This window comes from Salvelinus alpinus, chromosome 7 (genome assembly GCF_045679555.1).
Source record: "Salvelinus alpinus chromosome 7, SLU_Salpinus.1, whole genome shotgun sequence".
Taxonomy (NCBI): domain Eukaryota; kingdom Metazoa; phylum Chordata; class Actinopteri; order Salmoniformes; family Salmonidae; genus Salvelinus; species Salvelinus alpinus.
The window spans coordinates 10,478,635-10,503,263 of record NC_092092.1 but is presented as its reverse complement, the minus strand read 5'-3'; the positions used below and the strand labels follow the sequence as shown (position 1 = coordinate 10,503,263).

Genomic DNA, 24,629 nt, shown 5'->3' with positions numbered 1-24,629 from the left:
TAAAGAACATAGTGTACTTTTTACCCCATACATTTTCCCTGACACCCAAAAGTACTCATTCTATTTTGAATGCTTAGAAGGACAGGAAATTGGTCCAATTCACACACTTATCAAGAGAACATCCCTGGTCATCCCTACTGCCGCTGATCTGGCGGACTCACTAAACACATATGCTTAGTTTGTAAATTAGGACTTTTTGGAGTGTGCCCCTGGCTTAAGAATAAGAAAATGGTGCTGTCTGGTTTGCTTAAGATAAGGAATTTGAAATTATTTATACTTTTACTTTTGATACTTAAGTGTATTTGAGCAATTACATTATATTTTTTATACTTATGTATATTTAAAACCAAATGCTCTTAGACTTTTACTCCAGTAGTGTTTTACTGGGTGACTTTTACTTTTACTTGAGTCATTTTCAATTAAGGTATCTTTACTTTTACACAAGTATAGCAATTGTGTACTTTTTCCACAACTGGTTATTGACATGCACAAATTAGCATCTCCAAGACGTACACATGTCTGTGATGCCCCTTCACTTCACAACAAGATAGAAAAGTGTCTTATTAACAGCCTTCCTCTCAGGGGAAGACAAATATAGAGACACAAATACATTGCTGAGTTGTTACACTGATGGATGACCTTTTTTGTAAGATCAATGCTATTTTTATCTTACCAAAAGCCAGTTGTTGGAAAGTTGTTAACGATTGTGAGGCAATCAACCAGAGACCACTTCAAACTCAATCAAATATGATTTTGTGCAATTGAAGGGCTACAAAAAGGCATTAACCCTGACTTGAGCTTTTTTTGACTCTTTGTTCACACCCTAAGAGTTACACACGGTTGACTGTGTCTATAGGGAGACATCCCATGCTTATATAGTGCAGTATATTGATTGATCAGTATACACTGTTCAGTACACTGACTGGCCGGCAGAACAGATGTTTGCTAGAAGATTCCTCGATTTTTCAACAGGTCCCAGCAATAGAATACCACTCAGAGGCCTTTTTGGTGCTAATAGATTACTGGACTTGCCCTCTCCATTAATTTGCGACAGTGCATTTGTGGCCAAGGTAAAGATAGAGCCTGCGATACCTCTGGGTACAGCCAGCTGTGAGATGTAGGTATAAAATAAGAGACAGTAGGTTACGTTGAAATACTCAAACAGGTAGTTAAAGATGATCTTTCTCCTCATATGTCTTGGTGTGTGGTGAAATACTACTAAATATCCTCCCACTGGGACTCAACAATGGCATACTTTTGTATGAGTTGCCCTCAAGCCTATAAAAACAATACCATATATGACCATCAATGGTATTGCTGCAGAAAGGCTTTGAGCACTTTGTTTCTTTTGCATCAAAAATGTGAATACTTTGTTCATGAATTATGTATTAGTACGATTAGCAGTGGCATATATACAGTACCTCATTCCAATTACCAGGCTTCTGGGCAACGGCAACGGTTGAAATGTCTCTGAATTGCTCTCATTTTTCTTATTATACAATTCAGAGACTTTTCAACCATTAAAGAGCCCTGTGTGTTGTGACAGTTACCTGATTTCCTTCCCTGATCATGGGGAGATTCTCAATCGGTTTTGCTAACTCCTCCGTCCTGATCATGGTGATTGCTTTATCTTTCTCCTCAGAGGGAGGCTCCCTGCCTTCCTGGTAATGACCTGCTGCTGACCTGCTCCATAGCCTTTATTGACTTGTTGACAGGTAACTGTCACGACACACAGGGTTTTATTGATCACTTAAGTATGGAAAGTCTTTATATCAATTACCCACCAGCCACCACCCTGGCCAAACGGCTACTAGTGTTATGTTGATGATCAAATATACAGAATGATAGTTACTTGAGGCACTAAAACTAAATACATGTTTCAAACACTGTGGTTTATGAATGGAGCAACGGTTGGAATGAGTGACATCATGTTGGTGCCTGGCAGATTTCTTTGAATAGGAACCACAAATAATTGTGTTTTCTTTCCACCATTCCTGTTTGGCCGCATGGTCAAAAGTTACAATACGATCTGTCCATTCCTTTTATGAATCCAAATTGAACAGATTCTCAATCTAATGGAGGGAGCTGGTACCATGACTCTTGCCTTGGGAGATACTGCCATCTTCTGGGTAGAATATAGAACATCATATTGGAAAATTGTATCTCTCGTGGTCAGACTACACATTTGACTGATTACGTGATATTTTAGTTCTGGATTACCCGAGATGACTGACAATTAAACATTACATCTTTACTGATCGGACAGTTGGATTACCATTTGAACATAAAACAGCAGTTTGTTATGTTGTATGTCATTCTAAATACTACAAATATATCACTAATTACTAAATAATGAATGGTCATTGGAAAGTAATATCCACATTAATATGTGATACATTTTTGTCACTGTGAATGATCACCGAAATACATCTTGGGTGATCAGATCATCTTGATATATCTTAATCTATGTATTCCATGCATTTTGCTAGTAATGCATTCATACAAACAGAGGTGTCACCAGAGACGGAAGAGGAAGCGAGACATCCTACTCCCAAATGTTTTCTGATTCATATACAGCCACCCCGTTAAGCAGACCGGAACTGATCTTTTTTAATGGTAAACGGCCTGAGTGGGACATCTTAATTCATCCACCATCTTTGGTGTCACTCACTTAAACCACTTCCTGAATGTCTTGCATGCCATTTGCTACACGAGGCCAGGGATTGGCCGGCCTGTGTAGGCTTGTTCCTCCCCATCAGCAGAACCATTCCTGCCCCTCCTCAAACAGGAGACTCCTCCTCCGCCCTCATCGACCCCTCTCATCTGCTGCCCGTATGTGTACTATGTGCTCCGAGTTGTTCCACTGGGCGACATTCCCTCTTCTCTGCCTGTGACTGACTGCAGAGGGATGAGGCTCCCTCAGTACCAAGGCCCAATGCAGCACACCCAACAGACCCCAACCCAGCCAGGCAAGATCTGGAGTTACTGAGTCAGTCTGAGCCCATCTGAAACAAGCCAAGCAGTGTGCTGCTGCTATTGTTGCTCTGCCTGAGGTAAGTCAGCACTATTTTCATCAGAGTCCAGACAGACAGTCCAGTGGTTCATTTAGTACTAGTGTATAATGTTAATTAGTCTATGTTCAGTGAACATTCTACAAGAGAACACAGAAGGGAGGATGTTACAGTGTAGAGTACATATCTCAGGGAGGATGTTATAGAATATAATATATCTCTCAGGCAGGATCTTACAGTGTAGAGTACATATCTCAGGGAGAATGTTATAATGTAGATTATATCTCTCAGGGAGAATGTTACAGTATAGAATATATATCTCAGGGAGAATGTTATAATGTAGATTATATCTCTCAGGGAGGATGTTATAGTATAGAGTACATATCTCAGGGAGGATGTTACAGAGTGTAGAGGACATATCTCAGGCCATGTGTAACTGGTAGACAGGGAGGGTGCCGCAGGAAATCAGAGTCATATGATAGTGCAGCACTGACTGGCAAATCAGCAGGAAAACAGCAGAAACGTTACTGACACTGTCCGTGGACACAATGGACTCCACAGTCCTGGTTCCTGCTTGCTTCTGAAAATATAAGAAGGCTGTTCCCCCTGTAGAATTGGGAAATGGAATAGGCAAGTTAATAGAATCTGTATGGTTCCACGGAACAATGTTCAGCTTATTTAGTTAATGGATCCAAGACCAACATATTTATAATCATATTGCTCGGCTTTATTACATTGTTTATCTCTCTCCATGAGCTCATGACATGCTGTGTTATGGTCCAGATTCAAAACTAAGGACAATAAAGTGCACATTATACTGCGTCAGAATATTCCTGTTTTATGTTGGTTTGTGACCAACTGACACTGTGTGGGCCTCAGTTGGCCCTCGGGCACATAAATCAGTTATTTCCCCTTCAATTTTGTGATTTTGGTTTTGCATGAATTCTAATTTACATTTATTTGTGTAACACTTCGACTTCTCTCCTCTCTTACTGCCCAACTAAATAGTTTTGTCCAGGTCCCAGGACCATCTTGGGTTGAAGTGATCTTCACCATGTATTCCCCTCAGAGTTTACATCGCTGGGGCATCACTCATACTGAGAGCATGGAGCGACTTGCATACAGTCAAGGTAAACAAAGCAGATAGCCTATAATTTCTTCTCAATCATATTGTGGTACAATTGGCTGCAACACTCTTTTATAACTGAGTATTACAGATACAGACTTGGAAAAACTGGAATCCTACTGAAAGGCTCCATTGAATTATGAAAACTATAAATTTCAGATCATTTATTAACTTTAGAGGGACATGCATCAAGTTTATCTAGTGACCATTTTTTTATTCATTACTTAGTAAGATTATTCATTTCTGTGAACTTTTAATGACAAGAAATATTAATGTCTGATCAACACTTCTATTTTCTCGAAACACTTTATAGAGCTAGGCAAGTATACTAATTGTTTTATTAATATTTAATTACTTAAATCATATTTTATTTTACTCCGTTTAAATAATTGATACCATATCATTATAGTATACAGTACTCCAAATTGTATGCAGAAACAACTTGATTTCTTCCAGCCCGCGGTAGAGGGTAGCAGAATCCCAAGTATCTCACGCCATTACGTAGTGTGTTTTTGACGCCACCCATACGAACCTTAGGGATTCGGCTTCATAGGATCTTTACACTCTGCGGCGAATAAGGGATAATAATTTGTCATTGATGACTGTGAAAGCGGCGTTCACACTTAGAATGTAGACGAAATGTGATAGGCATTATAGTGTTGGGATTGGATGATTTAGCAATGCTATCCCAGACATTTCTGCAACAATGGTCGCCAGGTGAATTGTCCGTATGATATTTCGACGATGGCGACACCTGCAGAGCACGACCTTGCATTAGCTGAAGCAGAGAGCAACAAAGAGAAGTCTCAAGTATTCGGAATCCTTAGGTTTCAGGAAGAAAAATCGGCCGGTGAGAAAGCTAGCACCACCACGTCCACGACCATGAGAGCCGGGGACGGGAGATGGCAGGCACCCATATTTGCACTAGCCAGGAAAGCATCAGAGACCTTTTCAGGAAGCAGCAGTCATGTTTTGGCGAAGGTAGCGGAACCCACATCTTTTGTAAACGAATGGAGTGCCCAAGGTAATTTGGAGTTATGTGCTCATCTTGTTTTGTTGTTTGATTTTGCATAGATCAACACAGCTGTCATGTCATCCCGTTCCTGCTCCATACATGTTGCTACAGTATCAAATGCATATATCTCGGTCATTGTTGATTGTGCGACATGAATCTATTTTTCTGCGTGAGCTTACGCATCGGCCGACGAATCTGTTTGGAATTATTCTCTTATCAATTCAACTCATTCACTGTCAAATGGTGATAACCTTATGTTTTTGTGTGATTAACCAATAGCTAGTTAGAACCACACCCCGAGCTCAAATCGTGATGCGATGCTTGCTGCAGTTACTTTGGGTGATTCAGACCAGCTGCATCCCATGTGGAGTGGGAATAGGCCTGTAACGCACAGATCGCACATTAATAGATCTCTCACCTACTGATTACTCTGATCTGAAGCAAAATAGCAACATGATAGATTGCATCATTTGCCCCATGTGTCAGTTGCATATTTACAGCTAAAGGCCGGTGCAAAACTGTTTCTGATCAAAGTTTTCTTCTGGTTCAGAAATAGTAATGAAACACTCGTCACAAATTTAGTTGATCAGAAAAGGTTATTTATTAGACAGGATGAAACCCAATAACGTGCCTGCATACGGTGTCATGTCTGTACAACACATATCGCAGAGAACTATGAAATGGAACTATGAAATGGAACTATGAAATGGAACTATGAAATGTGAGATGATGAATTGATGACTGTTTATTGACATAATGTAGATGGGCATTACAGATGTCAACATGTGCTGTATGTATGTATGTATGTATGTTTGTGTACACCACTATGCAAAACATAATGGCATGGCTCTTTGTTGACATACTATAGGTAGTGTTTGAATTGACCACTCCCAAATGTGGTTCTGTTTCCTTCCCTCTCCAGCTCTGCGGGACCCTATGGCGATGGAGAGAGCCAACCTGCTGAATATGGCCAAGCTCAGCATCAAAGGCCTGATCGAGTCGGCCCTCAGTTTTGGACGCACCCTGGACTCCGACTACCCCCCACTCCAGCAGTTCTTTGTTGTCATGGAGCACTGCCTCAAACATGGTCTCAGAGGTATTCACTTATCATCGTTACCATGGTGCAGAACTAGTTGAATCCCATTCATAATGTTGACACTATCAGCTCATGGACACATTTTTATTACATAATGATTTGTTATGTTCATTAATCAACACATACTGTATCATCCTCAATGCCCGCTGTTGGCAGGACGTGCCGGGATATATAAATATGCAATAATCTCCCCTTTCCCATTATTTTCTTGATAGTTAAATGCAACAACATATTTTCTCGACTGTGTTGTGTAACATTACCCATGAGATAAGGCTCAATGTTTATTCTTGCACCCGCAGTGAAGAAGTCATTTCTTGGATACAACAAGTCTCTGTGGGGTCCTCTGGAGATGGTGGAGAAGTTGTGTCCCGAGGCAGGAGAGATCGCAGCCAGCGTCAGGGACCTACCAGGACTAAAGTATGGTACCAGAAGAGAGAGAGATGACTGTAGCTGACATTTCTATGTAGAAAAATGGAGAGATTAACTTCTTGATTAGGGCTTGATTCAATCCGTATCGCTGAAGTTCAGCGATGTAGCACGCTTGAAGTTTTAAGGTAATTTCAGATTGAGCCGACATATGCAGCATTTACCTTGAATGCAGTCTCCGCTAATGAGAGAACGTTGGCTTTAAATGTCAATCATGCTGTAAAGCTGATCTTCAGCGATACGGATTGAATCGAGCCTTAAAAAGCCTTTATTTTCGTGGCATTTAGTTAGAAATAGTTAAGAACAAGACAAACAGGCCAATGCATTTGGGCATGGTGTCAGGCTTCATCTTTACGCCCTGAAACAGGCTGACACCATGCCCAAACACGTTGGCTTTCGTTTGTCATGTTTTTCAGTTAACTAAGGGGGTTTACACATTTGAGCTCACCAGAACAGTGTCTTTTCTTCTCAGAAATGTATATTTTATGAACTTTGTGTTCACGTTGGTTTTGTTTACATTTGTAGGCCCTAATGACCACTACGGTTCACTGCAAGCAGAAAGTGTACTACAGGTTTAAAAGCACTAGGCCTAATTGGATCCCTGTGTTCACTGATTTGCTAAAGAGAAACTTGAGCCAGAACAAGGAAGTGCCTCAATGTATTTTTGTACTTTCACTTCGTGTTTTTCATTAAGACTGAAACTCTGGTGAAGCATAATTTCAGCCCAGATTGTAAAGGGAACCCCATATAGAAAGGTTAAGACATACAGTGCATTCGGAAAGTATTCAGACCCCACATTGTGTTACGTTACAGCCATTTTCTAAAATTGATTAAATGTGATCCCCCCCCCCCCCATCAGTCTACACACAGTAATGACAAAGCAAAAACAGGTATTTCATTTTTTTTGCTAATTAAAAAGCAACAATAATAATAATGAAATATGACATTTACACAAGTATTCAGAGCCTTTACTCAGTACTTAGTTGAAGCACCTTTGGCTGCGATTATTCTTGGGTATGACGCTACAAGCTTGGTACACCTGTATTTGAGGAGTTTCTCCCATTCTTCTCTGCAGATTCTCTCAAGCTCTGTCAGGTTGGATATGTAGGTCACTGCACAGCTATTTTCAGGTCTCTCCAGGGATGTTCGATCGGGTTCAAGTCCAAGCTCTGGTTGGGCCACTCAAGGACATTCAGGGACTTGTCCTGAAGCCACTCCTGCTTTGTCTTGGCTCTGTGGTTAGGGTTGTTGTCCTGTTGGAAGGTGAACCTTCGCCCCAGTCTGAGGTCCTGAGCTCTCTGGAGCAGGTTTTCATTTACATTACATTTACATTTAAGTCATTTAGCAGACGCTCTTATCCAGAGCGACTTACAAATTGGTGCATTCACCTTATGATATCCAGTGGAACAACCACTTTACAATAGTGCATCTAACTCTTTTAAGGGGGGGGGGGGGGTTAGAATGATTACTTTATCCTATCCTAGGTATTCCTTAAAGAGGTGGGGTTTCAGGTGTCTCCGGAAGGTGGTGATTGACTCCGCTGACCTGGCGTCGTGAGGGAGTTTGTTCCACCATTGGGGTGCCAGAGCAGCGAACAGTTTTGACTGGGCTGAGCGGGAACTGTACTTCCTCAGAGGTAGGGAGGCGAGCAGGCCAGAGGTGGATGAACGCAGTGCCCTTGTTTGGGTGTAGGGCCTGATCAGAGCCTGAAGGTACGGAGGTGCCGTTCCCCTCACAGCTCCGTAGGCAAGCACCATGGTCTTGTAGCGGATGCGAGCTTCAACTGGAAGCCAGTGGAGAGAGCGGAGGAGCGGGGTGACGTGAGAGAACTTGGGAAAGTTGAACACCAGACGGGCTGCGGCGTTCTGGATGAGTTGTAGGGGTTTAATGGCACAGGCAGGGAGCCCAGCCAACAGCGAGTTGCAGTAATCCAGACGGGAGATGACAAGTGCCTGGATTAGGACCTGCGCCGCTTCCTGCGTGAGGCAGGGTCGTACTCTGCGAATGTTGTAGAGCATGAACCTACAGGAACGGGTCACCGCCTTGATGTTAGTTGAGAACGACAGGGTGTTGTCCAGGATCACGCCAAGGTTCTTAGCACTCTGGGAGGAGGACACAATGGAGTTGTCAACCGTGATGGCGAGATCATGGAACGGGCAGTCCTTCCCCGGGAGGAAGAGCAGCTCCGTCTTGCCGAGGTTCAGCTTGAGGTGGTGATCCGTCATCCACACTGATATGTCTGCCAGACATGCAGAGATGCGATTCACCACCTGGTTATCAGAGGGGGGAAAGGAGAAGATTAATTGTGTGTCGTCTGCATAGCAATGATAGGAGAGACCATGTGAGGATATGACAGAGCCAAGTGACTTGGTGTATAGCGAGAATAGGAGAGGGCCTAGAACAGAGCCCTGGGGGACACCAGTGGTGAGAGCACGTGGTGCGGAGACAGATTCTCGCCACGCCACCTGGTAGGAGCGACCTGTCAGGTAGGACGCAATCCAAGCGTGGGCCGCGCCGGAGATGCCCAGCTCGGAGAGGGTGGAGAGGAGGATCTGATGGTTCACAGTATCAAAGGCAGCCGATAGGTCTAGAAGGATGAGAGCAGAGGAGAGAGAGTTAGCTTTAGCAGTGCGGAGCGCCTCCGTGACACAGAGAAGAGCAGTCTCAGTTGAATGACTAGTCTTGAAACCTGACTGATTTGGATCAAGAAGGTCATTCTGAGAGAGATAGCAGGAGAGCTGGCTGGTTTTCATCAAGGATCTCTCTGTACTTTCCCCCTTGTTCATCTGTCCCTTGATCCTGACTAGTCTCCTAGGTCCTACCGCTAAAAAACATCCCCACAGCATGATGCTGCCACCAACATGCTTCACCGTAGGGATGGTGTCCGGTTTCCTCCAGACGTGATGCTTGGCATTCAGGCAAAAGAGATCAATCTTGGTTTCATCAAACCAGAGAATCTTGTTTCTCATGGTCTAAGAGTCCTTTAGGTTCCTTTTGGCAAACTCCAAGCGGGCTGTCATGTGCCTTTTACTGAGGAGTCACTTCCGTCTGGCCACTTTACCATAAAGGCCTGATTGGTGGAGTGCTGCAGAGATGGATGCCTCCCATTTCCACAGAGGAACTCTGGAGCTCTGACAGTGACCATCCGGTTCTTGGTCACCTCCCTGACTACGGCCCTTCTCCCCGATTGCTCAGTTTGGCTGTGTGGCCAGCTCTAGGAAGAGTCTTGGTGGTTCCAAACTTCTTCCATTTAAAAATTATGGAGGCCACTGTGTTCAATGCTGCAGACATTTTTTGGTACCCTTCCCTAGATCTGTGTCTCAACACAATCCTGTCTCGGAGCTCTGCGGACAATTCCTTCGACCTCATGACTTGGTTTTTGCTCTGACATGCATTGTCAACTGTGGGACCTTTTATATAGACAGGTGTGTGCCTTTCCAAATCATGTGAAATTAGGGATGCGGTGGCTGTATTACCACCACACCAGCGGTCACGAGTCCTGAAGGTAGTCAAATTCCATGTGATCGTTTACTCACAGTAATTAGGCTTCTCCAAGCTCTGATGCTGCTGATGGTCATTAGTAGCCTACCAAACTTACTAACTGCCTGGTACTCAGCACTCTATTGTCCCTCTAATCACTCTGACGTCAATGCAAATGTAATCTAAAATCTAATCAAACACTTAATGAGAGCCCATAAGCTCGTGTTGCGCAACATTTGTATAGGCTATGCAATTGCGTGAGAACCGAGTGATGGCCTCTATTAAAAAGAGGAGGATCCCATCAGTTTTCTATAGGCTAGGCCTACTATATTTATTTCTCAACTTTCCTAATATTAAGCAAATATTAATCACATTGCTTATCTTTACAACAGAAGTATAGACTATCTAGCTGGCATGAAAATGAACCACAGGAAAAGCATCCTCCATTTGCTATTTACGTGCAGAGATGACGTATTTTTTCCCCGCCCCTGTTTCCCGACAGGTGCATGATAATGGTTCATTCTAAATCAAAACAAATTTCACACATATATCATTTAGTATATGTAAAGACAAGATTAAATCTAGAAATAGTGTGATCGGTGACAATATTAGCCTATCACTTGTGAATGATCCCCAGCTTAAGGCAAACAGCATATTCTTTTTTTTCTTTTCTACTTTTTCAAATAATAGTTGCACACCTCATGTAGCCTACCCCATAGGCCTATATGTTTTGATAAGGGTTGTAATCACAACTAAAGTGGCCAAATAACTTCTTTAAAATTAAGCACATTAATCTGCTTTACAACAGGTGTAGAGTCTAACTGGCATACATACTGTATGCAGCGCGTGAGTTTCAAGGTCTGGGAAGATAACTTTCACCATAAAAATGCACATTAATAATAAACGCATTACATGCATAATCACATTTGTGTTCACTTTTGATAATGGTGTTTACCCGTTAATAGAACAATATTTGCTATTATAGCCTACTGCCGTGTGCGCATCGCTGCGCTTATAATGTGAAGAAATATTCTGATCGTTTAGCTTAAAATGTTGATAAACTTTCTGATCTGTTATGTCAGCCTCATTGCATAAAATGTTTTTTTTTTGATTGCTAGTGGTTGTGTTCATTTGGGATCTATCGCATCCCGCAACTGTCCCAGACTATGTTTGGAATATTTATTTCTCGCACAGAATAGGTCAACTTTTGTACTATGGGGGATAGTAGATTGACATAGGCTAGTGCTTTTGCTGTTCGTTAGGTCTAAAACTAAATGTGGACAGTTCTTGCAATATCTTCAACATGCACCTCAGATTTGGATACGGACGCACGCAGTTGCGTCCCCGATGTGTCTATCTTCACTTGAAAGACATTATCAAGTGCTTATCAAATTGTGAATGAGAGACTGATGAAGTGTGTACAGCCTGCGCAAAAAAACAAAGCAGAGCTCATGCCTTTTCAAGCGACTTCTTTCAAATCATCATTAGTCACATCATGCAGCCTTACAATGTATTACAAATCAAAACATATAGCCCCACGTTTGTAGAACAACTAAAGTTACATTAATAACTCTAAATTTAAGCATATAGGAATACCTATTTCTTTAACGGGTCAACAAAGAATTGCGCACTCCCTCAAATAGTTTGGAGAAAACATCTTTCTTCAATTTTATTCTTCATACTATAAAATAATATAAAATGATGCCACAGAATTCTAAGCAAATCTTTTCTGCTAAATGAACTAGTGTAGCCCACAGCCATTTGGCATAGCTAGATGAGGACCAAACATAAGGACAACTCAGAGTATGCTATTCTGTTCTTCTGAAATAGACTACATTTTCTTCATATCATGCTTCTTTAGACCTGTCTAAAATAAATAATGGATTTATTGTGAAGGTGAAGGCTATATTACTTGGATTTATTAGACTTTTTAAAATGTAATGTTCCAAAGATCTGCATCAGTGGCTTGTAGGCTGTGTGTGGAAGACAGGAGATGCTAAATGTGTTTATGTTAATGAACGGTCAATTACCGTGAGACCGACAGTTATTTGCTTGACAATCACCGGCTGACACAATGTTGTGACCGCCACAGCCCTATGTCCAATCAATTGAATATATGACACAAGTGGGCTCCAATCAAGTTGTAGAAACAGCTTAAGGATGAGCAATGGAAACAGGATGCACCTGAGCTGAATTTATAATCTCAAAGGGTCTGAAGACTTACCTTTTTTGCAAAAATATATATATTTTTTAAAATTTGTCATTATTTGATGAGGGGGGAAAATGATTCAATCCATTTTAGAATAAGGCTGTAACTTAACAAAATGAGAAAAAGGGAAGGGGTCTGAATACTTTGCACTGTATATAACCTAGGAAAGCAAGCATACACATTTTCCTCTGTGTGCTATAAAGATGATGACTCAGCCGGGCTGTTAAACATGGAAACATCTTGCATGTCGATCATAAATCATGCACGCCACATCTAATGTCAACACACATACAGTACACAGTGTTTGGATATTTTTATATGACTCATCCACTAGTTAGTATTGTCCCCCACCCAATGGGCCGCTCTTCACTTTTAAATTAAATAGGAATATCATATATCAATATGTATTGTTGGACTAATGGCTGTAGTTTTTGTTCTGTTATTGTAGGACTCCGCTGGGCAGAGCTCGGGCCTGGCTGCGTCTAGCCCTGATGCAGAAGAGGCTGGCTGATTACCTCCGCCTTCTGATCACCAGAAAGGACCTGCTAAGGTACTGGAAGGACACCCAGTCTCAACTCACTCACACACTGGTTTTTCTCACACACATCTTCATCTCCATTCAAAGTCCTTGGGCCGGCAGACAGAGAGCCTCCTTGGTAGTGGTTCACCATCTGCTTCTCAGCAGACGAGACGCTAATACCTTCAGATGGGTAGAGGTGGTGTCAGTTATTTTCTATAAGAAAACTGTTAGAATAAGCAGTGATGGTATATACAGTGCCTATCATAAGTATTCACCCCCCTTGAAGCTTCACATTTTATTGTTACAAAAGTGAAATTTCATTTTTTAAATATGGTCAATGATCTACACAAAACACTGTCAAAGTGGAATGAAAATCCACAGCATCATTATTAACTTGACCGTGCTTAATTTGTTATTGTTACCCATCTACCAATCACTGCCCTTCTTTATGAGGCTTTCGCAAAGCTCCCTGGTCTTTGTAGTGGTATCTGTGTTTGAAATTCATTACTTGAATGAGAAACCTTACAGATGTTGTATGTATGGCGGACAGAGGACGAGGTAGTCATTCAAAAATCATGTCAACCCCTATTATTTCACAAATTGTGAGTCCATGTAACTTATTATGATTTAAGCCAAATTTGACTCCTGAACTAATTTATGCTTGCATAAACAAAGGGGGTGAATACTTATGCAACAACTATATTTTAGTTATTAATTTGTAAACATTGTATGTGATGATGATTTGATGTGAAATATGTTTCGCTGTGCGATTTGCACCCACAGTGATTTCTATGAGAATTCGGCTGTGATGGTAGAGGAGGAGGGTGCTGTCATCGTTGGCCTGCTGGTGGGACTCAATGTGATCGATGCCAACCTTTGTGTCAAGGGAGAAGACTTGGATACACAGGTGAGTCACCCCCCCCCCCCCCCCCCCCCACTTCAGTCATTGTTCTAAAATTCCCCATGACAGCCTTTAAAATAGGCAAGTGAGAGGACACCTCAATGTTATTCAGGGTCCTACCCGCAGACGCAGGATCGGCGTTCCTTTCACCTCGTGGAGAGCACTCGCATCCCAACAAACTAATCAAACTAGTATCTACAACTGTCAAAGCCCCCCAAAAAATGGTATAATCTAAACTGTTCAGCTGTGCTTCTAGTCTATTCAGATTGTAGCAGCAGACGTTTACACTCCAGTTGTCTCAGCCCAATTTGAGAAGGAATATACTGGTCAAAGTCTATGTAGAAATGTTCAACATACTGGCTGTGTGACATTTTACATTTCTTAGGTTGGGGTCATTGACTTCTCCATGTACTTGAAAAATGACATTGATGACTACAGAAGTGAAGAAAGGTAAAGTAGATACTCTTGTTACTTTAATGAGATGGAATATATCCATTAAAATATATCTACTACTACACATTGTCTTGGATACGCTGAGAAAGATACAAGTACAGTTGAAGTCGGAAGTTTACATACACTTAGGTTGGAGTCATTAAAACTCGTTTTTCAACCACTTCACAAATTTCTTGTTAACAAACTATAGTTTTGGCAAGTCGGTTAGGACATTTACTTTGTGCATGACACAAGTAATTTTTCCAACAATTGTTTACAGACAGATTATTTTACATAATTCACTGTATCACAATTCCAGTGGGTTAGAAGTTTACATACACTAAGTTGACTGCCTTTAAACAGCTGGGAAAATTCCAGAAAATTATGTCATGGCTTTAGAAGCTTCTGATAGGCTAATTGACATAATTTGAGTCAATTGGAGGTGTATCTGTGGATGTATTTCAAGGCCTACTTTCAAACCCAGTGCCTCTTTGCTTGACATCATAGAAGGCCTACAAACCTGACTCAGTTACATCAGCTCTGTCAGGAGGAATGGGCCAAAATTCACCCAACTTATTGTGGGAAGCTTGTGGAAGACTACCCAAAATGTTTGACCCAAGTTAAACAATTTAAAGGCAAATTATACCAAATGATGAAAGAAATAAAAGCTTAAAGAAATTATTCTCTACTATTATTCTGACATTTCACATTCTTAAAATAAAGTGGTGATCCTAACTGACCTAAGACAGAGAATTTCTACTACGATTAAGTGTCAGGAATTGTGAAAAACTGAGTTTAAATTTATTTGGCTAAGGTGTATTTAAACTTCCAACTTCAACTGTATGTCAAAATACTTAACACTTTCGAACATAAGTGTTCTCTTTTCTGATTTATCTTCCATGATTTGTTTTCCCAATAGAAATGGTCAAATAGCAGCCATCCTGGACCAGAAGAACTACGTTGAAGAATTAAACAGGCAGCTTAAGTAAGTATTTTAATATTTTTCTTTACCAAACTGTATCGTTGTGATTTCTTTATTTTTTGTGTGTGTGTGTGTGATAATCGCTCAACTGTGTTTTTTGCTGAGGAAGCTCTTATTTAGACCAAGTTTTTGGCACTGGTTACGTAAATAAAGATGTCTCTTCTCTTCTATAGTCTTACGCTCATTGCACAACCTCAACCTCTAAAGAACTCACGCTCACTAGTTCAACTGCAGGAAGTGTAATTCTAAAAGACAATGAAAGTACTCGTGTTTTGTGGGGACCTTTTTAAGTCTGTTTTAAACATGCGATACTTGAAGCAGTGTGCTTCTTCAAACACCTGTTGGGACTAAATATGAAATGGCACTAAATTAGCACTTGTATCTTTGGCACAGTTCTTCAGTACACGGCTTACAAGGGAGGGTCGATAACTTGGAGAAATCAAACTCTAAACTCATTGAGGAGGTATGGCAAAGTATCATTAGTACAGTACTAACATTATGAATCATTTACCATTTTATACATCTGATTTGGTATTCATTTGAACTTCTTTTCATTGTAGCTGGCGATTGCAAAAAACAACATAATCAAACTACAAGAGGAGAATCATCAGCTTAGAAATGAGAACACTATTATTCTCATGAAAGCTCAGCAGCAACTTGAGGTATGCCTTTTACAATGTCCTGTTCTCTCTCTGTGTCAGTCAAATGTAAAACCGTGTTCCTCATTTGTAGTGTTTGTGGTATTAGGAATTGTGGGTTTGGTCTAATCCACTAATGTCACCTCTGATGTGTCACTGTCTGTCAGGTGACCCAGGTGGACGTGGACGTGGAGCTGAACACCTACAAGAAGTCGAGGCAGGGCCTGGACGAGATGTACAACGAGGCCAGGAGGCAGCTCAGGGAGGAGTGTCAACTACGCCAGGTCTGTCATCATCCAGCATTTCCTCTTGATCATTTTTCTATATGGGGCACATCTTCAGTTGAAACCCATTTAAGCCAATGTTTTTTTTCTAGGCAGAGGAAGCAGCTAATGTAGAAAGGGGAGACTATCTCACTTTTACAAAAGAGGAAACATTGCCAACATAAGCCAATGCAGAATTCTGAAATGGTCATATTTGGTTGTAAGGAGCATTCAGTAGCATGGTCTGTGTGAGAAAGGTCAGTGCTTTACAGTTGAGCAGAATTTGCAGGATTTGGGGTGACGGACAGCTGTTCTCCTTGTCCCCCGCTGTAGGATGTGGAGAATGAGTTGGTGGTGCAGGTGAGCATGAAGCAGGAGATGGATCTGGCCATGAAACTGTTGGAGAAGGACATCCACGAAAAGCAGGACACACTGATCGGCCTCCGCCACCAGCTGGACGAAGTCAAGGCCATCAACGTGGAAATGTACTCAAAAATGCAGGTGCCGTGGAACTTTTTGTGTGGCGGATTTTGCTGGTGCTTTTGTGCATAGAGTAGGCTATGTTGTTTATGTTATCAGGTTTTGTTCCAGTGACTATACTGATCTGATGGCTTTGCTGTGTTGTCGACCAGACTTCCGATGACGGCATGAAACAGAAGAACGACATGATCACTCGTTTGGAGGAGAAGACCAATCAAATCACAGCAACCATGAAACAGCTGGAACAAAGGTAAGGGAGTTGACTTAAAATATCCTCTTAAATTATTTGAAGGTAATATTTAAGGCCCGGTTTCCTGGACACAGAGTAAACCTTTCCCTGGACTAAAAAGTACTTTCAATGGAGATTTGTGGTCTGGGACTAGGCTTAATCTGTGTGCGGGAAACCGGCCCAGTGGCATGCAAAGTATTTTCTCTTTTTGCATGTAGGTGTATTGTTATGAATGTATGTTTTACCATATTACAAATCCATTTTGGAGCATTGACTTGGCTGTAGTCTAGTTGTGTGATGTGATGTGACCGTAGCTTTGTCATGTCTCAGTCAACATGGACCATCCCTCCCTTTCTCTTCCATTCGTTTAAAGCCATCTTCTTTGTGATATTTCTATGAGAATACTTTGCTTAACAATTTCTTATTTATTTTGGTCAAATGGAAGTTCCCTGATTTTGACTTCCTATTTCTCTTTTCTTTTCCTTGTCTTTTATTGCTTCCATCTTTTACCCTCATATGTTTAATTTCATACATATTTCTACATCGATACACTTCCTGTTTTGTCTACTTGGTCTCAATAGTGATAAAGATTTGCTAAGCCAGACGCGAACGCTCGCCATGTCATTTGTAAAATGTGCCAGCGCAGACACTGAGCACCAATACAAGCTTGTTAAAGACATCTCTTTCTGAGCATTCAAACACAACCACTAACTCTCAGCAAACACTAGGCAGAGGATTTGTTTATATGCAGTATCGTAAAGTAATGGGTTGACGGTTCTTAAAAGGTTTCTTGGTTTTTTAATCAGTCTAATGTTAAGACGAGCTTCTTTCACTAAAGGAAGTTTTGTAGTGCATCCTGTTATTGTGGTACTGTAATAACTAATACACTCAAACATATCTGTAAGAGCAAATACTCTACTCATTATAGCCAATAAAAAGTATAATAATTGTCTTTTATCACATGAAACAATAAAGTTAGATGTTTTGAAATTGTGGTCGTGGAATGAATCTTTTAAAATAATTGCCAGCGTTAAATCACCTCCCTGATTGTGTCCATAGAAATGTTAAACTGTCCTGCCACTGTCTGACCATCTTCTCTTCAGAATGGTCTGCCTGTAGATGTCTGGCCATCTTCTCTTCAGAATGGTCTGCCTGTAGATGTCTGGCCATCTTCTCTTCAGAATGGTCTGCCTGTAGATGTCTGGCCATCTTCTCTTCAGAATGGTCTGCCTGTAGATGTCTGGCCATCTTCTCTTTAGAATGGTCTGCCTGTAGATGTCTGGCCATCTTCTCTTTAGAATGGTCTGCCTGTAGATGTCTGGCCATCTTCTCTTTAGAATGGTCTGCCTGTAGATGTCTGGCCATCTTCTCTTCAGAATGGCCTGCCTGTAGATGTCTGGCCATCTTCTCTTCAGAATGGTCTGCCTGTAGATGTTTGGCCATCTTCTCTTCAGAATGGTCTGCCTGTAGATGTCTGGCCATCTTCTCTTTAGAATGGTCTGCCTGTAGATGTCTGGCCATCTTCTCTTCAGAATGGCCTGCCTGTAGATGTTTGGCCATCTTCTCTTCAGAATGGTCTGCCTGTAGATGTTTGGCCATCTTCTCTTCAGAATGGTCTGCCTGTAGATGTCTGGCCATCTTCTCTTCAGAATGGTCTGCCTGTAGATGTCTGGCAATCTTCTCTTCAGAATGGTCTGCCTGTAGATGTTTGGCCATCTTCTCTTCAGAATGGTCTGCCTGTAGATGTCTGGCCATCTTCTCTTCAGAATGGCCTGCCTGTAGATGTCTGGCTATCTTCACTTCAGAATGGTCTGCCTGTAGATGTTTGGCCTCCCCCTTTTCTTTTGCCAGTTTGTCCCATTGCATCCCAACCCCCTGCACCCCTTTTTCCTTGTGATTGGAGCCTCAGTTTTACCCAGTTGGTTTGAATTACACCAGATTACAGGAGGTTGATCGGGACCGCTGGGTCGCAGAAGATGGAGCGCACAAATTCAAGCAGGACTTTGTCAACAAAGCCGACAGCCTCCAAAAGCAGATAGCCCAGAGAGAGAAGCAGAGGTAAGTACACATCCATACGGTACATTTACAGCAGCTCTTAGCACTCGTTCCTTCTATATAATAAATATATTGTTTGTCTCTGTACCAAAATGAAGATTTGGGGCTCTATTCATTCCGTATCGCGGAAATTCAGCGCTACAGTGTGATTTGAAATTCAAAGGCAGTGTTCCCGTGCTAGCAGAGAGTGCCTTCATGGAAAACGCTACAAAATGTCGACTCAGTTGGAAATTACTTTTAAATGTTTAGCGCCAATCTTCAGCGATACAGACTGAATAGAGTTATCCGGGATGTTGTTCCTATTGTAGGTTGCAGCTGGAGACAGACCTAAAGATTGAGAAGGAGTGGCAGCAGACCTTACAAAACAACCTGGAGAGGGAACGAGACATCGTCGCCCAGCTCAGTGCTGAAGCCCAGCAAATAAATGGACTTAAAAAGGTTTGTGAGGGTTCCTCGTAGGGCTTTTTGTGACAGTGGCATTTAAAAAGTATTATGTTCAAGTTCAACATATTTTCCATTTTACGTTGTGTCACAGGGATAGAGTATATTTACACACAGTGGACTGATGTATTTGCCATGTTTTTCTCCAGGAGTTCCACAGGCTGCAGGATGAGAACAGCCAGCTGACTGGAATATGTGACGAACAGGAACAGGCCCTGGAGGAGCTGGGATGCAAACTTAGCGAGTACTTGTCTATTTTAAACTCCTCGTTTGATGTGTTTTTATTTAACACGGTCTGTCTTTCAAAAAGGAATGCACCCTCTTACTCTCATCAGTTAGAGCAATCTCAACGTACCTTTTCAGAAAGGAGTGGAAAGGAGCAACATGCTTTTATGTTGTGGAGGAGGGACTATAATCACATCCATGATACTTTTACATGCCTCTTGGCCTTAGTTAGTGCACATACTGTTGCAAAGTTCCAGTTAGGAATTTTGCATGAGTAAATTGAGAGACGTGAACTCTAAACTGATGCCTGGCTTTTCTTATTCTTAACACAGATCAAAACTTAAAATCGAGGACATAAAAGAGGCAAATGAAGCTCTTCAGGTAAGTGTCTCTCGAGTTCTACGTTGTTATTCAAGTGAAAGTTCAGTCCAATCAGACAATTTTTTTGTTCTTATGAAAACAACTGATCTACTAACATGCATGTTGACCTTGGCACATGCTGTTTCATGAGTCGCCTATCTAACAATCAAATATTCCAGGGGGGCCAGATCTGGCTGAAGGACAAAGACGCCAACATCTGTAAACTGTGTGAGAAGGAGTTCTCCATCTCTCGGAGAAAGGTTAGGTTAAACTCATTACATTTTTTTGTGTGAAATTAATTGGGACAGTGCTTAACCAGCATGCAACACAAAAAGATGTGACATAGTTGCCATTCTAATTGTAAAACTATGCAAACCATAACACATATCTTTTCCTTGTGGTGTACTTCTTGCCTAGGTTAGCTGATTTTATTTTCCATGCGTCTCATTTCTCTAGCACCACTGTAGAAACTGTGGGGAGATCTTCTGCAATGCCTGCTCTGACAACGAGCTGCCCCTCCCTGCTTCGCCAAAACCAGTGAGGGTCTGTGATACGTGCCACGCCCTTCTTCTCCAACGCTGTTCCTCAAATGCCACATGAGATGCCTCCTTTCAGCCCCATCCACAGCTTTAACTCAGCCCCCCCCCCCCTGCTGTTCAGACTACCAGGAAACCGCAGAGTTTGTGTGACTGTTATCAGGTATCAAGCATTTATGTTCTCCTAGGTGTTGTCCTTTGTGTAACATAAGATTTGAGATGTTATATCTGTGACACTTATGACACTAAGGCTGCGTTTAGATAGGCAGCCCAATTCTGATGATTTTTTTTCAACTTTTGACCAATCATATCAGATATTTTGCCAATAATTGGGCAGAAGATCAGAATTGGGCTGCCTGTCTCCACAATAGACTAAAACCATGTGGGCAGCTGAGCATATCATTCCAAATCTGCAGTAAGAATATCAAGAGACGATGCAAAGTATGTTTCTCTACGGACGGAGGAATACAGTGGTTGAGCCTGTTGTGATAAGCCGTGGAGTCATTGGACATAATCATATTTTGGTTTTGTTGTGTTATTTCTCTTGAATGTGGATGGTGTTACCTGTTGTAATTCACACGTGCCTCTAATAAGCCAAAATACTGACTGAGTACCTTTCACAGATTTGTTTCTGTATGATAGAATGCAGGCACATTTCAGAATTATGTTTACCAAAAGCACTAATGTTCCCAATGCTGCCTTGGTTATGAAGAAGAAGAAACTACATGAAACAGCACAGCAAATGTATATGTTGTACTTTTGATTACTGACTGAAAAACACAATATTAACTTAAGTAGGTCTAATTCATTATTAACTTAACAATAACTATTATTATCATTAAAATATACTGTAGCTACCTAACGTAGCAAATGCTTACGTTTGGAAACATACCTATCTTGTATTTATTTTTATAAAGTGGAAAAAATATTTCATTTCAGAGTATTTGTTATTTTTCTGCACATTTTATTTGAATATTTGTCATACAAGTTTAAAATCTTGTATCACAAAGTGACAAATAATTTAAGATGTACTGTACATTAATTTGTGTTTACCAAATTATACACTTGCTGTATATTTTATTTTGTATTCAATCAGCAAAACAGTGTGTTTCAATGTATAATTTTACAAAACTGGAATTAATACTTTTCATTAAAAATAAATGGATATGGTACATCTCACATAATCAAAATATGCTGTGTGCCGTATCAGTTTTCAATATATTATCTTGTTCACTAGATGCCAGTTACTTTGCAGTGCATCAAAGTTGTCCAGGTCCTGAGGCAGCAAAGCATCCCACTACCACCAGCATGCTTGACCGTTGGTATGAGGTTCTTACTGTGTTTGTTTTTGGCCAGACATAATGGGACCCATTTCATCCAAAAAGTTGACTTAAGTTTGCCAAGAAGCACCTGGATGATCATCAAGACTCTTGGAAGAATGTTCTATGGACAGATGATTCAGAAGTTTAACTTTTTGGATGACATGTGGTCCCATTATGCAAGCAGGGTGGTGGTAGTGTGATGGTTTGGGGATGCTTTGCTGCCTCAGGGCCTGAATGACTTGCCTTAATAGAAGGAACCATGAATTCTGCTCCGTATCAGAAAATTCTACAGGAGAATGTCAGGACATCCGTCTGTGAGCAGAAGCGCAGTTGGGTCATGCAGCAAGACAATGATCCAAAACACAAGCAAGTTTACATGAAAATGGCTAAAAAGCCACAAATTTGAAGTTTTGGAATGGCCTAGTCAAAGTCCAGACCTAATCAATTGAGATATGGCAGGACTTGAAACGAGCGATTAATGCTTGAAAACCCACAAATGTTGCTGGGTTAAAGCAGTTCAAATCAAATTTGACTTGTCACATGCGCCAAATATAACCTTACAGTAAAGTGCTTACAAGCCCTTAACCAACAATGCAGTTTTAAGAAAAATAAGTGTTAAGAAAGTATTTACTAAAATATATATTTTTTAAATAAATAAATAAGCAAAATGCATGCAAGTGGGCCAAAATTCCTCCACAGCGATGTGAAAGACTGATCAACAACTGCAGGAAGCATTTGGTTGCTGTCATTGCAGCTAAAGGTGAAACAACCAGTTATTGAGTGTAAGGGTTCAATTTATTTTTCACACAGGGGAATTGGGTGATGCATAACTTTGTTAATTAAAATGTATTTTATTTTTTTGTAAATTCAGGTTCCCTTTTATCTAATATTAGGTTTTGGTTGAAGATCTGATAACATTCAATATAAAAAAAATATGCAAAAATAGAGAATCTGAAAGGGGGCAAATACTTTTTCACGGCACTGTATGATATGGTCATTAGAGTGGACTTGGCTTGTAAATTCAAGGTAGATTTTCAATGAAAATATTACACAATACACACTGCACCATTCTACGACATCAATCACCTGAATAGGGCCTGCCACACACATCTTGTGTCTGATTTGCTCTTGCAAATGTCTGGGGGAAATACTTTAGGGCAGGGAGAGGTGGGGAGGGCTACGTGATCTCTAATCATGTACAGTTTTACACTTTGGACTCTTCTCTGACAACCCCCCCGCAACTCGAACATTGACCCCATGTGCTAGCAATGACTCAAGTATTTTCTTTAAGCTTAATGTTTTCATTAAGCCCCACTTTAAGCTGTTTGACCACAGTTGTGAATTCTGTGAATGTATTGTAATGTTTTTAAAATTGCATAACTGCCTTAATTTTGCCGGACCCCAGGAAGAGTAGCTGCTGCCAAGGGGATCCATAATAAATACAAATACAAAAGACCAGCAACACTTCCTTTGACCTAGCTTTTTGTTCAAACTCCTCTGTTTTGTATTCTAGGGACTCTAGTGAGTAGACTGGACCCTGGTTTTACAGACACAATTTATAGTTTTTTTCTGTACAGTGCTATACTTTTATGTGATGTATACAGTAGGCTACTTAAGTATCAAAAGTAAATGTAATTGCTAAAATATACTTAAGTATCAAAAGTAAAAGTATACATTTCAAATGCCTTATATAAAGCAAAGTAGACGGCACCATTTTCTGTTTTTTTATTTATTTACAGAGAGCCAGGGGCAGACTCCAACACTCAGGCGTCCTTTACAAATGAAGCATGTGTGTTTAGTGAATCCGCCAGATCAGAGGCAGTAGGGATGACCGGGGATGTTATCTTGATAAGTGTGTGAATTGGACAATTTCCCTGTCCTCCTAAGCATTCAAAATGTAAGGAGTAATTTTGGATGTCAGGGAAAATGTATGGAGTAAAAAGTACATTTTTATTTTTTTATTTTAAATGTGACGTAAAAGTTGTCCAAAATATACATAGTAAAGTACAGATACCCCCCCCCCCCCCCCCCAAAAAAGTAGTACTTTAAAGTATTTTTACTTAAGTACTTTACACCACTGGAAATATGCCTACCCTGAAAATGTAAATATTTCCTCAATTTGGTACTTGAAAAGTCCTTGTAATTATTGTAGCCAATTTACAAGTTCTCCTGCTGCCTTATAATGATGCATGATTTAATTTTTGATCTGTTTTTGTGAGAGATGTGGCCACTTTCCTTTGTTTCCTGCCGCTTCAATTGGAGGGTGTTGTGCTACTCTGTTGCGGTAAAACCACGTGCGGTTATTATGAGGACAACATGTTGGCTTCAACTTGGCTTTCCATACAAATCCTTCCATTACAAAAGGAACCCATTTTTGTTCGCTTTTTCATTATAAAAACAGCAATGGTGAGATTAATACTACGGCTATTCATGGATGTATTATCTGTGCCTGCTTCGGCCACAATAGGCTTCAGAAAATCGACATGCATGCATCCAATTTATTTAGTCAGGCACGTCCACATTATTCTATGTTAGGCCCTATTTCTACAAATATCCCTAGTGAATTGATGTTGATCATCTGTTGTCTGCTTGATTGACATTGATATTATTATTTGACCCTGCTGGTCATCTATGAACATTTGAACATCTTGGCCGTGTTCTGTTATAATCTCCATCCGGCACAGCCAAAAGAGGACTGGCCACCCCTCATAGCCTGGTTCCTCTTTAGGTTTCTTCCTAGGTTCTGGCCTTTCTAGGGGGAATTCCTAGCCACTGTGCTTCTACACCTGCATTGTTTGCTGTTTGGGGTTTTAGGCTGGGTTTCTGTACAGCACATTGTGACATCAGCTGATGTAAGAAGGGCTTTATAAATACATTTGATT

At 40.9% G+C, this 24,629-nt stretch overlaps 1 protein-coding gene across 3 annotated transcripts; it reads left to right on the top strand.

Moving 5' to 3' along the window:
* The first annotated feature begins 2,831 nt into the window (after positions 1-2,831).
* LOC139580417 (RUN and FYVE domain-containing protein 2-like) lies at positions 2,832-23,209 on the top strand. 3 transcript variants are annotated; one of them, XM_071409069.1, is made up of 19 exons: positions 2,832-3,053; positions 4,020-4,141; positions 6,075-6,248; positions 6,548-6,665; positions 12,812-12,913; positions 13,667-13,790; positions 14,170-14,234; positions 15,136-15,201; positions 15,592-15,661; positions 15,759-15,860; positions 16,004-16,120; positions 16,433-16,600; positions 16,732-16,829; positions 18,747-18,866; positions 19,172-19,301; positions 19,454-19,548; positions 19,862-19,910; positions 20,069-20,149; positions 20,346-23,209. In XM_071409069.1, the coding sequence occupies exons 2-19, from the start codon at positions 4,066-4,068 to the stop codon at positions 20,487-20,489; spliced, it is 1,899 nt and encodes a 632-aa protein (XP_071265170.1). In that variant the 5' UTR covers positions 2,832-3,053; positions 4,020-4,065; the 3' UTR covers positions 20,490-23,209. The 3 variants fall into 3 exon arrangements, with proteins under 3 accessions (XP_071265170.1, XP_071265169.1, XP_071265172.1); XM_071409068.1 differs by lacking the exons at positions 2,832-3,053; positions 4,020-4,141 and adding an exon at positions 4,620-5,161; XM_071409071.1 differs by lacking the exons at positions 2,832-3,053; positions 4,020-4,141; positions 18,747-18,866; ... (3 more) ...; positions 20,069-20,149; positions 20,346-23,209 and adding exons at positions 4,620-5,161; positions 17,390-17,798.
* The last annotated feature ends 1,420 nt before the right edge of the window (positions 23,210-24,629 follow it).